The 12,686-nt window shown below is 40.2% G+C and overlaps 1 protein-coding gene across 1 annotated transcript in view; it reads right to left on the reverse strand.

Moving 5' to 3' along the window:
* Nucleotides 1–12,430, reverse strand: part of ccbe1 (collagen and calcium binding EGF domains 1) — a 107,745-nt gene extending 95,315 nt beyond the window's left edge. The window contains exons 1-2 of the mRNA XM_022676547.2: nt 12,142–12,430; nt 11,885–11,965 (exon numbers count right to left, since the gene is read on the reverse strand). Coding sequence (XP_022532268.2) covers nt 11,885–11,965; nt 12,142–12,248 — 188 coding nt within the window. The 5' untranslated portion in view covers nt 12,249–12,430. The remainder of the gene's footprint in view (nt 1–11,884; nt 11,966–12,141) is intronic.
* Between the last annotated feature and the right edge of the window lie 256 nt (nt 12,431–12,686).

The following is a 12,686-nucleotide window of genomic DNA, read 5'->3' on the forward strand; positions in this document are numbered from 1 at the left end:
GACTCTTCTGAACGCGGCTTTTGATTGCGTTTCGGGGGAACACAAACCCTTCACTGAAAGATGCTGGTCGAATACCTAATAGAAACTTGGACTCTTTTGGCAATTAAACGGCCATGTTATCTTGCGTTTCATTCCCTTCGGACAGGAATGTTTTATTAAATGATATATTCCGTCATTCCCTCGGGTATAGTGTGTCAGAGAGGCTGTCACTCATAATCAATACAGTCGCTCTCAGTATGTTCAACACTGCGCTCTCCAGCAGCCCAGCTGAATTTAAAGAATCCAGTATGAAAATCTGGATGGAAAATCCTGCAGCTAATTCAAACAGCCTGATCTCAAGAGAAATATGCTCAAATGCAACTAAATAAAAGTTTTTGTATTGATAAGTTATTTTGCACCACTTTTACTAGAGGACGGCACACTTTTCTCAATTCTTCTTCAAGTACATGGCAGGCAGGTTGCATGTAGAGCTGTCGTGTAAAAATGTGAACAGCATCACAAGTGGATGAAATGTATGAAATATCTTCTTGCAAATTTAATACATTTTAGCCGTATATTCAGAGTTAAGAAATCAATATTTGGTGAAATAATCCTCGTTTTTAATCACAGTTTTCATGCATCTTGGCATCATGTTCTCCTCCACCAGTCTTACTCACTGCTTTTGGATAAGTTCATGTCTTTACTTCTGATGCAAAAATTCAAGCAGTTCAGTTTGGTGGTTTGATGGTTTGTGATCATCCATCTTCCTCTTGATTATATTCCAGAGGTTTTCAATTTGGTAAAATCAAAGAAACTCATCATTTATAAGTGGTCCCTTAATTTTTTCCCAGAGCTGTATATGTTAGGGCTGCACAATATATCGTTTCAACATTGTCATTGCAAAGTGTGCATGTGAAATAGTCACATTGCAGGATATTTGCAATGTCACATAAGGCCTATTGAATCAAATTGATCATGTTTTTGCTGATTGATATAAAAAAGAAAGTTTGCACAACATTATAAATAGATTGCATTATTTACTTCTAGTGAAATCAATTGAAAATTCACATCTTTTTTTATATCGCAATATCGCAAAGCAGCAAAATATCACAATATTTTAGTTTTTTTTTTCAGTATAGTGCAGGACTAAAATGTATGAATTTCATGTGATCTTATGGAAATTAAAAAACCCTTAGTCAGAACTTGAGGCTGATTAAAGAAAGGTTTGAGGCAAAACAGAGCAGAGAACAATGGAACGAGTGGAACAATAATAATCAGCCTGAAATGCGACTCTTGATTTTGCCGCCAGAAGAACAGAATTGAAGTGGAGTGTCCAAAGTATTATTCCCGTCATCACCCCCTTCCCCTCTGCCCTTTCCGTGATGGTGTTACATAACTTAACATTAACAGGAACACAAAGACTCAGATATCCCCCCTCACTGCCAACAGAACAAACAATAAATGTGGTGCTCAGAAATACAGTAACAGAAGGCGGCCATGTCTGCAGGATTTAGCGAGACCAGGCCTCGTCCAGACTCTCCTCGTCTCTCGTGGAGAAACGACTGGAGACATTTGGAGACATTTAAAGCCGTTTGGAGGGAAATCAAGAGAGAGAGAGAGGATAAGAGCAACAGCAGAGGGCAGATAGATGACATCATGACACGTCAAACCGTGCAAACTCACTCTGTGCCACACAGCCAGCGGCGATAAATCAGAAATCAACCCCTGAATCAATGGAACAGATGCCAGTGAAGGACTGTGAAGGATCTTCTTGTTTACAGTAGAAAGACCTTTTAACAGAAGACAGATCTGTATTAGTCTGCAGTGCTGTTAGTGTTTGTACACAATCAACCAAAAGTTCAGATGCATCTTTCAATTGTTTATTAACAATTGTGGAAGAGGCAACACTGAACATAGGGCTGGACAATATGTGAAAAATTGATATCACAATATACTTTCTTAATTTTTGTTCGATACTATATAATTACGATATCGATATAATGGATATAAACCCATTAAACCCATACGGCCCCATCTTACACCCTGTTCAAAGTGTGTCATGATGCTCATTGCTATATTACACCCTGCAAACAGTCTATCAGACAGCTTCCTCTTGCGTCCACAGTTAATCCTGTTGGATGTTGCTGGTCCTTCTTGGTGGTATGCTGACATTACCCTGGATACCGTGGCTCTTGATGCATCACAAAGACTTGCTGTCTTGGTTACAGATGCGCCAGCAAGACGTGCACCAACAATTTGTCCTCTTTTGAACTCTGGTATGTCACCCATAATGTTATAGTGTGCATTGCAATATTTAGAGCAGAACTGTGCTCTTACCCTGCTAATTGAACCTTCACACTCTGCTCTTACTGGTGCAATGTGCAATTAATGAAGATTGACCAGCAGTCTGCTTCAATTTAGCCATGAAACCTCCCACACTAAAATGACAGGTGTTTCAGTTTCATTGTCCAAACCCTGTACGTACGCTGATGGGTGTGGTGGTCTGGAAGTGAGATGTGTTTAGGTACAACGCCAGTTAGCATAGCACGCATGCTTAGAGTAGCACTGCTGAGGTATACGCATTATTATATTAGCACTGCTGAGGTAAACGCATGAGTAGAATAGCACTAATATTCTACCCCGCCCAGGTTGACAACTACAGACCGGTCTCACTGCTACCCTTTCTCTCTAAAACACTAGAAAGAGCAGTTTTAAATCAGGTCTCTGGCTTCCTCTCCCAGAATGACCTTCTGGACCAGAACCAATCTGGGTTCAAAAAAGGACACTCTACCGAGACGGCTCTGTTGTCTGTGACTGAAGCGTTGAAAACTGCCAGAGCTGCAGGTCAGTCCTCAGTGCTCATTCTGCTGGACCTCTCGGCCGCATTTGACACAGTCAACCATGACTTCCTGCAAACTATACTCTCAAACATGGGGATCGCAGACAATGTGCTGTCATGGTTCAGATCGTACCTCACTGGGCGCTCGTTCAAGGTGTCGTGGCTAGGACAGCTGTCCTCAGCCCGCTCCTTATCCACTGGGGTTCCCCAAGGTTCGGTACTGGGACCCCTTCTCTTCTCCATATACACCACCTCTCTTGGTCAGGTTGTCCGCTCACACGGATTTTCCTACCATTGCTTTGCTGATGACACCCAGCTTTACCTGTCGTTCTCACCTGAAGATCACTCAATCTCTGCACGGATTTCGCAGTGTCTCTCTGCCATATCCTCATGGATGAGGGAGCATCACCTTCAATTAAATCTCTCAAAGACTGAACTTCTGGTTATACCAGCAAAACCATCTTTTCAACACAACTTCTCTATAAGTATCGACTCTCTCTCTCTCTCACCGACAAAGGTTGCTAGGAACCTGGGTGTTCTGGTTGATGACCAACTCTCCTTCACGCACCATGTGGCCTCAGTTGCTCGGTCCTGCCGCTTTGCGCTCTATAACATCCGAAAAATTTGACCGTTCTTGACGCAACAGGCCACCCAACTCCTGGTGCAAGCGGTCGTCATCTCACGCCTCGACTACTGCAATGCCCTGCTAACTGGCCTCCCGGCCTGTGTAGTAAAACCACTCCAGATGATCCAGAACGCAGCAACACGTCTGGTCTTCAACCAGCCAAAACGGGCACATGTCACCCCGCTGCTCATTGAGCTCCATTGGCTACCAGTTGATGCTCGCATCAAATTCAAAACTCTTACAATCGCCTACAAGGTGATGACAGAACAGGCTCCTTCCTACCTGCACTCGCTCCTGAAGGCTTACGCTACCTCCCGGCCGCTGCGCTCCTCCAATGAACGTCGCCTCGCTTTGCCAAACACTCACACAAAGCAATCCAGACTGTTCTCATACAGAGTTCCCCAATGGTGGAACAAACTACCCTCCACTACCAGATCAGGAGAATCTCTCGCTATCTTTAAGAAACTCCTGAAGACAGAGCTCTTCAAAGAGCACTTACTCTCTTAACACCTCTAACACACTAACTACTTCTAACCTCATTTCCTTCTTCCTCTCCTTCACTCCTCTATCCTATTATTCCCCTTTGTCCTCCTTTTATCCCTATCCAAAGATGTTTTTCCTTTAAACTTATTTTACATTGTACTTGACTATTGTAAGTCGCTTTGGACAAAAGCGTCTGCCAAATGTAATGTAATGTAATAAAATAAATTCATGATTAGAGTAGCACTACTCTAAGGTATGTGTACTGTGCTTTGTTGGTTTGTCTGCTGGGATATAAAAACATTTTTAGGGGAAATCTGCAGTGAAGAATAATGGTTGTTAGATTCTGTCAATCTGACACCAATCATCTTCAGTGTTTTTTTAGAACTGTATTAGTGAGAACTGTATTAGTGAAAGAGAAAGTTGGAGAATATTGTAGAACACAATGAATGTAGGAAAACATTCTAGAAAGATGTTCTTCTACATTTATTGGAGATCATTCTCAAGCAGTGTGAATAAGGACATTTTAGAACAAAAGAAAAAAAAAGCCAATGGGGAAGAAGAACAGAAGATGGATGGTAAAAGTAACAGCTCCAGGCCGCTGAGGCCCTGCTGTTTGTATGAAGATCGAGCAGACAGCAAATCTTCTTCTTCTGAAGATAAATACGAGGTCAGATCAACCACACGTGTGGGTTCATGGCTGCTGCTACCGCCTCCGGGGGGTCGAGGGCAAACATGCTGAAGATCCATGAAGCTGTTGGTGATGTGTTCTCTGCTCTATCTACTGGAATTCCTCAGTGCTAAAGGTTGAAGGTTGGGGCTGGTACCCAAAGAGGTTAGTCTGGACTGAAGTTAATAAATATCCTCAGTAACAGCCAATCAGAACTGACAGGTTGATGTGCTTATATAATATTAATTAATAATGTTTAGAAAATTACCAAAAGAAGATTTTGGGTCTCAGTGTAGGGCCCAGCATCAGAAAGTTGGGTCATGGGTCTTCCAGCAAGAAATCTGTCGACCCATTTTTGAGTTTTGTGTGAAATTAATTTTATAATCTGTTTTTTTCCTACTTGTCTTAATTTTACAACACATAAAATAAAATTTATTTGTTTAATAAAACAAGTACAATTGCAATGTTTCTTTTGGAGAAATACTTAATTTCTTAAAAAAAATTATGGGTGCCAACATTTTTAGCTGCTGCTATACATTTGTTTCTATCAACACAACCTTTATTTTAAATCATATTATTTTACGAAAACATACATTTTATGGAAATACAGAGAAAGTATATTTAATGTGTATTTTCAGTATATTAGTATATTAATATTTTCAGTATTTTAAAGTATATTAAATTTAAAATGCCATTTTAGTATTCTTAGTAGTCTTTAGTATACTTTTAATGCTCTTTCGCAAAAGTAAAATAAAATATGTGAAAATGTGGTTTAATGTTTAATGTGGTTAGCACAAAAAATACAGTATCCAAAAAATTGACTACACTCCTACAATTTCTGCAAATAATTTACTATAGGTTTTCATGGGACAACATTATAGAAATGAAACTTGGATATAACTTACAGTAGTTCATGTTTGAGCTTGTATAGCAGTATAGGTTTATGCATGATTAGAGTAGCACTGCTGAGATAAACGCATGATTAAAGTAGCACTGCTAAGGTAAACGCATAATTAGAGTAGCACTGGTGAGATAAATGCATGATTACAGTAACACTGCTGAGATAAATGCATGATTGAAGTAGCACTGCTAAGGTAAACGCATAATTAGAGTAGCACTGCTGAGATAAACGCAGGATTAGAGTAGCACTGCTGAGATAAACGCATGATTAAAGTAGCACTGCTAAGGTAGACGCATAATTAGAGTAGCACTGCTGGGGTAAACGCATGAATAGACTAGCACTGCTGAGATAAACACATCATTGAAGTAGCACTGCTGAGGTAAATGCATGAATATTATAGAAATTAAACCTGATTATAACTTAGAGTAGTCAGTGTTGAGTTTGAATAGCAGTAAAGATTTACTGTGGTTTCTGATGGTGGAGATTAGTTCAGTGAAGGATCCTAGTCTTGGAAAGCTATTAAATTGACTGAATCACATTTTATTTTGATTGGAATAATAAATAAGCTTAATTTCTTACTTTTGAAATTTGCCATTTTACAACAGGTGGCCATGAAACATCATAAGGAGATGATAAATGGACAAAACACTGCCAAGAAATCAGTTTATTATTTTAGGAAGGTGATGACATAACATAAAAGCAACGTATCTATTACATGTGATTAATGTTTAACCAGTTTTTAAGGTTATATTACTGTCTAGCATCCTTGATTTTTTTTCACTGGGATCAATAACATTTCTATTTGTCTGTATGTCTGTCTGTCTGTTTGTAGATTTCACTCACGGACACAAAGCATTCGCCAATGCAACCGCACCACATCGCCTGCTCAGCTTTTATGAGCTTTAATTAGCTTTAAATGAGCTTTAAATAGACAAAAAAGAGCCAGCCAGTTTTACGAACCACACTTCATTTACCAGACATGCTATTAAACTCCCCTTAAACACCACAGCAACCACTCGCGCTCAGCTTTCATTCACAAATCAGATTTCCTCACTGAAACCCCATCCTCCAATAAAACCTCCCAGCACACAATCCATCCTTCTCCTACCTTCATCTGCTTACTTACAGACGGTAAAAGCGTGCAAATGCTAATGCCGACAGTGCAGAAGGAGCCAAAACGCAGAGGCTCGTAAACAGCACACCTCCAGCGCTGTAAAAGAAAAAAGGCCAGCGAGTCCCTGAGCTCATGCCTGAGACTGTACTGAGGAGGACAGGCAGGGTCAAAGCCAGGCCATGGCGCCGGAGCAGGACTGTGCTTTCACCTCCGTTTAGACAGGCTTACAACCCTGCATCCGCATCCAATTCACTATACTCACTAGTTCAGCCAACAGAGCACCAGGAGGATGAAGCCTGGCCTGAGAACGCATTACTGTACGCCAAGGCATTCTTTCCGATCTGTTGATGTGATTTAAGAATGAAAAAAATGCTTGTTAGAAATGGTTGCTAACACTGAATAAAAAATTACTGAAGTCATCCAGACTATGAAGGAACATATAGAGATAATGTAGGAACTTAAAAGTGCTTTTAACTTGCAGTTTCTTATCCTGTGCCAAAAAGGTAATTCTTGCTCTTCCTTACCTGGGGCAGTCCTGATGAGTGCCAGTTTCATCCTAACGTTTTTAAATCATCTTTGCAGTGACTACACTTGAGGATGTTTTCAAAGTTCTTGAAATGCTTCATACTGACTGACCTTCATTTCTTAAAGTTATTTTTTCCTTTCCTTTACTTATTTAAGTATTTCTAGCCATAATCTGGATTAGAACATTACTTAAATAGAGCTATTCACTGTATACCTGTAACTCTACCTCTACACTTCTTTACAACTGATGCTCTCAAACTGACATTAAGAGACAAGAAATTCAAGTAAATAAATAATGATGAGTTCAGCACAGCTGTTAACTGAAAGCCTGAATTCCAGGTGACTCTACCTCATGAAGCTGACTGAGAAAATCCAGCCAAGATGTGCAAAACTGAGGTGCCTACTCTATTTTATTTTATTTTATCTGGTTTATCTGTTTCAGAAGGGTCAAATTCAAATGAATGGCATGCACCAAAATCAAGTTAAGAACTGATTGATGCATTATTAAAAAGTGGAAGATAATAATAGAATAATAACAGAAGAGGAATAATAGAAAAAAAACAACATTCAATTTCAGGGATATGTTTAATAGTGAAAGTAAGAGAATTTCCACACAAACGATGCAATGGGAACTCATTGGATTGGGACTAAACAGCTGTGTAGCCTTAAGAAAATCACTTATTTTAGTGAGGCTAACCTGCGAAAACTGCTTATATATTCTAGGAAGCAAAATATTGGACTCTAGATCAATGAAAGAAAATCATGTGAAGGTCTGATAAGTCCAGATTTACCCTGTTCCACAGTGATAGAGCATCAGAGCAAGAAGAGCTATGATCTGGGGTTGATGCTGCAGTTGGTCTGCAGGTTGAGGTTCAGCAGCAGTATGTGCTGAAAGAATGAGGTCAGCTGACTACCTGAATATACTGAATATAGACCAGGTTATTCCTGAATCAATGGATTTATTTTTTCTTCTCTGATGATACACACGGCCATATTCCAAGATGACAATGTTAGGATTCATGGTGTTGGAATTGTGAAAGAGTTCAAAGTTTAGAGAGCAAGAGATCATCATTCATCATTTTCACACATGGATTGAGAGAGAGTTCACCACAGAGTCAAGATCTTAACCTCATTGAGAATCTTTGGGATGTGCTGGATGGAGAAGAGCTGCTTTGTGCAGTGGTCAGACTCTACCATCATCAATGCTGCTGCAAGATCTTGGTGAAAAATTAAAAAAGCAGCAATCAAAGCTAAAGGTGGTCCAACCAGTGTGGTGACACTGTCCCTTTAACTGATGCGAGGTGTGTTCTGAGGCGGAGTCGTATCAGTGCAGAAATCTGTGATGTAGGAGATATATTACAGCGCAGATGGTGGTGAAAGCTTGGCCAGCAGAGACATTACAGATTACAGCCTTTCTGCGAACATGCATGAGAGAGTGTGGCCCAGGAGGTCAGAAGAAACCAGCAGAACTCTCACACACACTCTAAGACACACACTGAGACACACACACACTTCCAGACACACACATTCCCACAGTTTACAGCCAAAGGCTTTAAGGTAGTTTTTGGCAACCGCTCCAAAGTGCCTCACGTCAACACCGGCTGAGCTGAAGAAAACCTGCACTCGGTCATGTGTTAACTTGCACCATGCTGGATGCAGGTGGACTCAAATGCACCCACAGAATAAGAGAAAGAGAGAAAGAGAGAAAGAAAGTGAGGAGTGATAATAAAAGTAGCATAAAAAGAAGAGGATAATTAGAGTGAAAGAATGAAGGAGGGAGGGAGTTAAGGAGTGTTACAGTCAGTATAGCACAGTCTGCAACACAACTGTCCACCATCTGTGCCGAGTACAGGCAAGTATCTGCTAATATGATACATATCACTATACAGGGGTTACGATTAAAAATACTATATACTGATACTTCAACCAAGTTTAATTATTAATAATTATTGTTTTAGTGATATTTTGTACTCAATTTTAAAGCAGCACTAGGTAGGATTTCCTTGATTTTTGATCTTTTTAAAGAAGTAAAATTACAGCTTGAAACTCACTGCAGCGCTGCATTGAGGCGGCCGCGACCAACGCTCGCAAGAACTGCAACCTGCTTTCCGACCTTTAGTTCTAACAGTTCTACAAGGACTTCTGGATCATTCTTTACAAACTAACAAACAGACACTCTGGCAGAAGCTGGAAAGAGACCGAATATGTCTGTGAAAGCCATAAAACGAGAAAGAGAAACTAATCCGCCTGAAACATTTATTACACTCTGCAACTGTAGGGGGAGCCCACGAGCACAAAATCTCAATCCTACCTAGGGGGGCTTTAAAACCACAGTATCAATTTTCAACTTAGTTATATGTAAGTCTAGTATCAAATAGTGTTTTTTAGTGTTGTGTTTAGACCCGAAGCCACCAGATCATTCTGACTGAATAAAAAAAATAAATACATAATCGCAAAATACAGCTCTGGAAAAAAATTGAGACCACTTCAGTTTCTGAATCAGTTTCTCTGATTTTGCTGTTTAAAGGTTTATATTTGAGTAAAATGAACATTGTTGTTTTATTCTACAAACTACAGAAAACATTTCTCCCAAATTCCAAATAAAAATATTGTCATTTAGTGCATTAATTTGTAGAAAATGAGAAATGGCTGAAATAACAAAAAAAAAGATGAAAGGGGTTTTAATCAAATTTTTTATGCATCTTGGCATGTTCTCCTCCACCAGTCTTACACGCTGCTTTTGGATAACTTTATGCCACTTCAGCTTGGTTTAATGGCTTATGATCATCAATCTTCCCCATGATTATATTTATACATATATATAATTTGGTAAAATCAAAGAAATTAATCATTTTTATTCTTAGATAATAATTAATTGGTTAACAGCTTACAGCTGATAAGTAGCGATGGAAAGAAACTGAGCTTCGGAAATTGTCAATTTACAAAGCCTGCTATCCCATGATTTTTGGCATGTTCGTGTATGCATTAATAATAAAAGTGTTACATTATTTGTATGCTAAGTACAATGTAGTCTTTTAATCTATTGAGGTTGCCAAGTAACATAACAGAACAGTTTTTCATGAACAGCATACTGAGCCTTATACAGCAACCTTCTTTCAAGAAGAAATTACATTTTAAAACACACTTTTTCATGATTTAGACATTTGATTTGTTGTTTATAGCTTAGCTGTGAACAATTCTGCGGTTTAAAAGCACATCATGAATCTGATGCAGTCTTTTTTTATTAGGTATTTGGATATTTATTAGGTATTTAGGTAAAAAGTATTTAATTTTGCCTGAGTAAAACAGCAGACTGCAACAATAAGTCCAGCTGTCAGAGTGGGCTTAAGTTATTGCCGCTAGGCTTAGGTGTCTGGGCTCGCTTTGTCCACCAGCTCTCAGTACAGATTACACCTCCACCTCCATAATCCTCCACCTTCAACAGGTTACAAGACCCCCCCCCCCCCCCCCCCCCCCTCCTTCTGCAGACTCTGCTGCTGCACAGCTGCAGCTTAGTGGAAATTCACAGCAAGTGTCCTGCTGTTTAGTTCAAGTTCTTGTGGGTAACTTTCAATAAAAAGTCAGTGTAAAGAGATTTTAATCCAAATTATTTCATCATAGATAATAAAAGTATGATACAATGTAAAGAACAACCACCAAATTTTAATTGTCATAAATTTAAAAACATCCAAAATTGAGGCAAGCAAAGGATGCTAGTGTAGATCAGCACTCTTTCTCTGAGCAACAGTGCAAATTAACCTTATAGTAAGTGTATATACAGAGACTTGCAAAAGTATCCATACCCTTTGAAAATTCAAAATTCACAACTTGGATTTAATTGAGATTTTAAGTGACAGACCAACCCAAAGTAGCACATAATCGTGAAGTGGAACAAAAATGATGAATGTTTTTCAAAATTATATTTAAATAAAAATCTAACCCATACCAATACTTAGTAGAGCTACTATTCACTACAATTACAGCTGCAAGTCTGTTGGGGTTTGTCTCTACCAGCATTGTGTATCTAAAATGACTAAGATGTTTGCAGATGATCATTTTTATCCCATCTTGACCATCAAGGACCTCCTTAGACCATCTGACAGCAGTTACCAGCAAAATCACCAAGAAATGACCAAACCCTTGCTCATCTGCATATCGTCGCTGTCCAATGAAAAACAAGTATCTCCAGGAGAGAGAAAAAAGACTTAAAATCTTTCAATGGAAGTCAGTGTAAAAAGAGTTTATTTCAGGTCATTTTTAAGTATTTCTATTGGTCCAATCATAAAGAAATTTCAGCACAGTGTAAGAGACAGTTTGTCTGTTCAAATTATGTAGTAAACTAAAAATCTACAAAAATGGAGATACTTGTATTTCATTGGACAGCAACAATATGCAAATTATGAAAACATTATGAAGCACATTTGGTTAGTTACAAAACAGCATAACGATGGTAGCCAATCAGTATGACCAGAAATAAGGATCTGATACTGATGATACTGATACAATCAGTATGACCAGCTTGGTCTCAGCTGTTTCTATAAGTTGAGCTCCTGGACTACAATACAGGAGCTCAACTTATAGAAACACTATAACAATCACCTAGCAACAGCATAGCAACCACATTTCATCTTCTTAACAAAACCAACTTAAATCATATGAGACCAGCTTCCATTCAAAGCCCCAGAAAGACCAATCTGTGCTCATCTGCGTATGCAAATAGCGCTAATTAAAGAAACCATGCTCGCGCTTACCTGTAGCACGTGGTGACCTCCCCCGTGGCCTTTACGCACGGGTACTTGGTGGTGGCGATGTTGTTCTCCGAGCACACCTCCCTGCAACACAACAAACCGGGCGCGCGCGGGCGCGTGAGTGACTGCGTGTATGGGTCGCGCGCTCCGCTGCGCCGGAGCACAGCTGCTCAGTACAAAAAAAACACGACCACAAGGCGCTGCGGCCACGCGGGCGCGCGCGCCCACTGGATGCGCACCGAGAGCGCGCGGGACTTTACCTGCCCTCGTCCTCCCTCTCCTCACGGAAACTCCACGGCGCCGCGCGGGACAGCAGCGCGCACGCGACCAGCAGGCCCAGGGGGCTGCGCGTGCCCTGAGGGAGCATCTCTCACCCTCTATCTCTCTCTCTATTTCTCTTTATTCCTCTTATCCTCTCTCACAGTCCCTCTCTCTCTTCCTCTGCCTGTCTGTTCTCGCGCGTGTCCTCGGGGTTCGAGCGGAGAGGTTGCGCGCGCGTGGCGCAGCTGTGTGTGAGGAATCTGGGGCCAGCTGATTGGTTAGGACCTCCTGCAAAGTCCCGCTGATGTGCGTACGTGTGTGTTTGTGTGTGTGTGTGTGTGTGTGTGTGTGTGTGAGAGAGAGAGTAAGAGTAAGTTGGTGTGTGTGTGTAAAGCTGGTTATGTATTCAGTTGTATGTGGGGACCAGATGGCATTTGTGAGTGTGTGTGTATTTTATAACGTGATTTAAATACAGCTATGAAATAAAAAATTAAGAGACCACTTCAGTTTCTAAATCAGTATCTAAATGACATGTGTTTTTCAT

This window comes from Astyanax mexicanus, chromosome 17, assembly GCF_023375975.1.
Source record: "Astyanax mexicanus isolate ESR-SI-001 chromosome 17, AstMex3_surface, whole genome shotgun sequence".
NCBI classification, from domain to species: Eukaryota; Metazoa; Chordata; class Actinopteri; order Characiformes; family Acestrorhamphidae; genus Astyanax; species Astyanax mexicanus.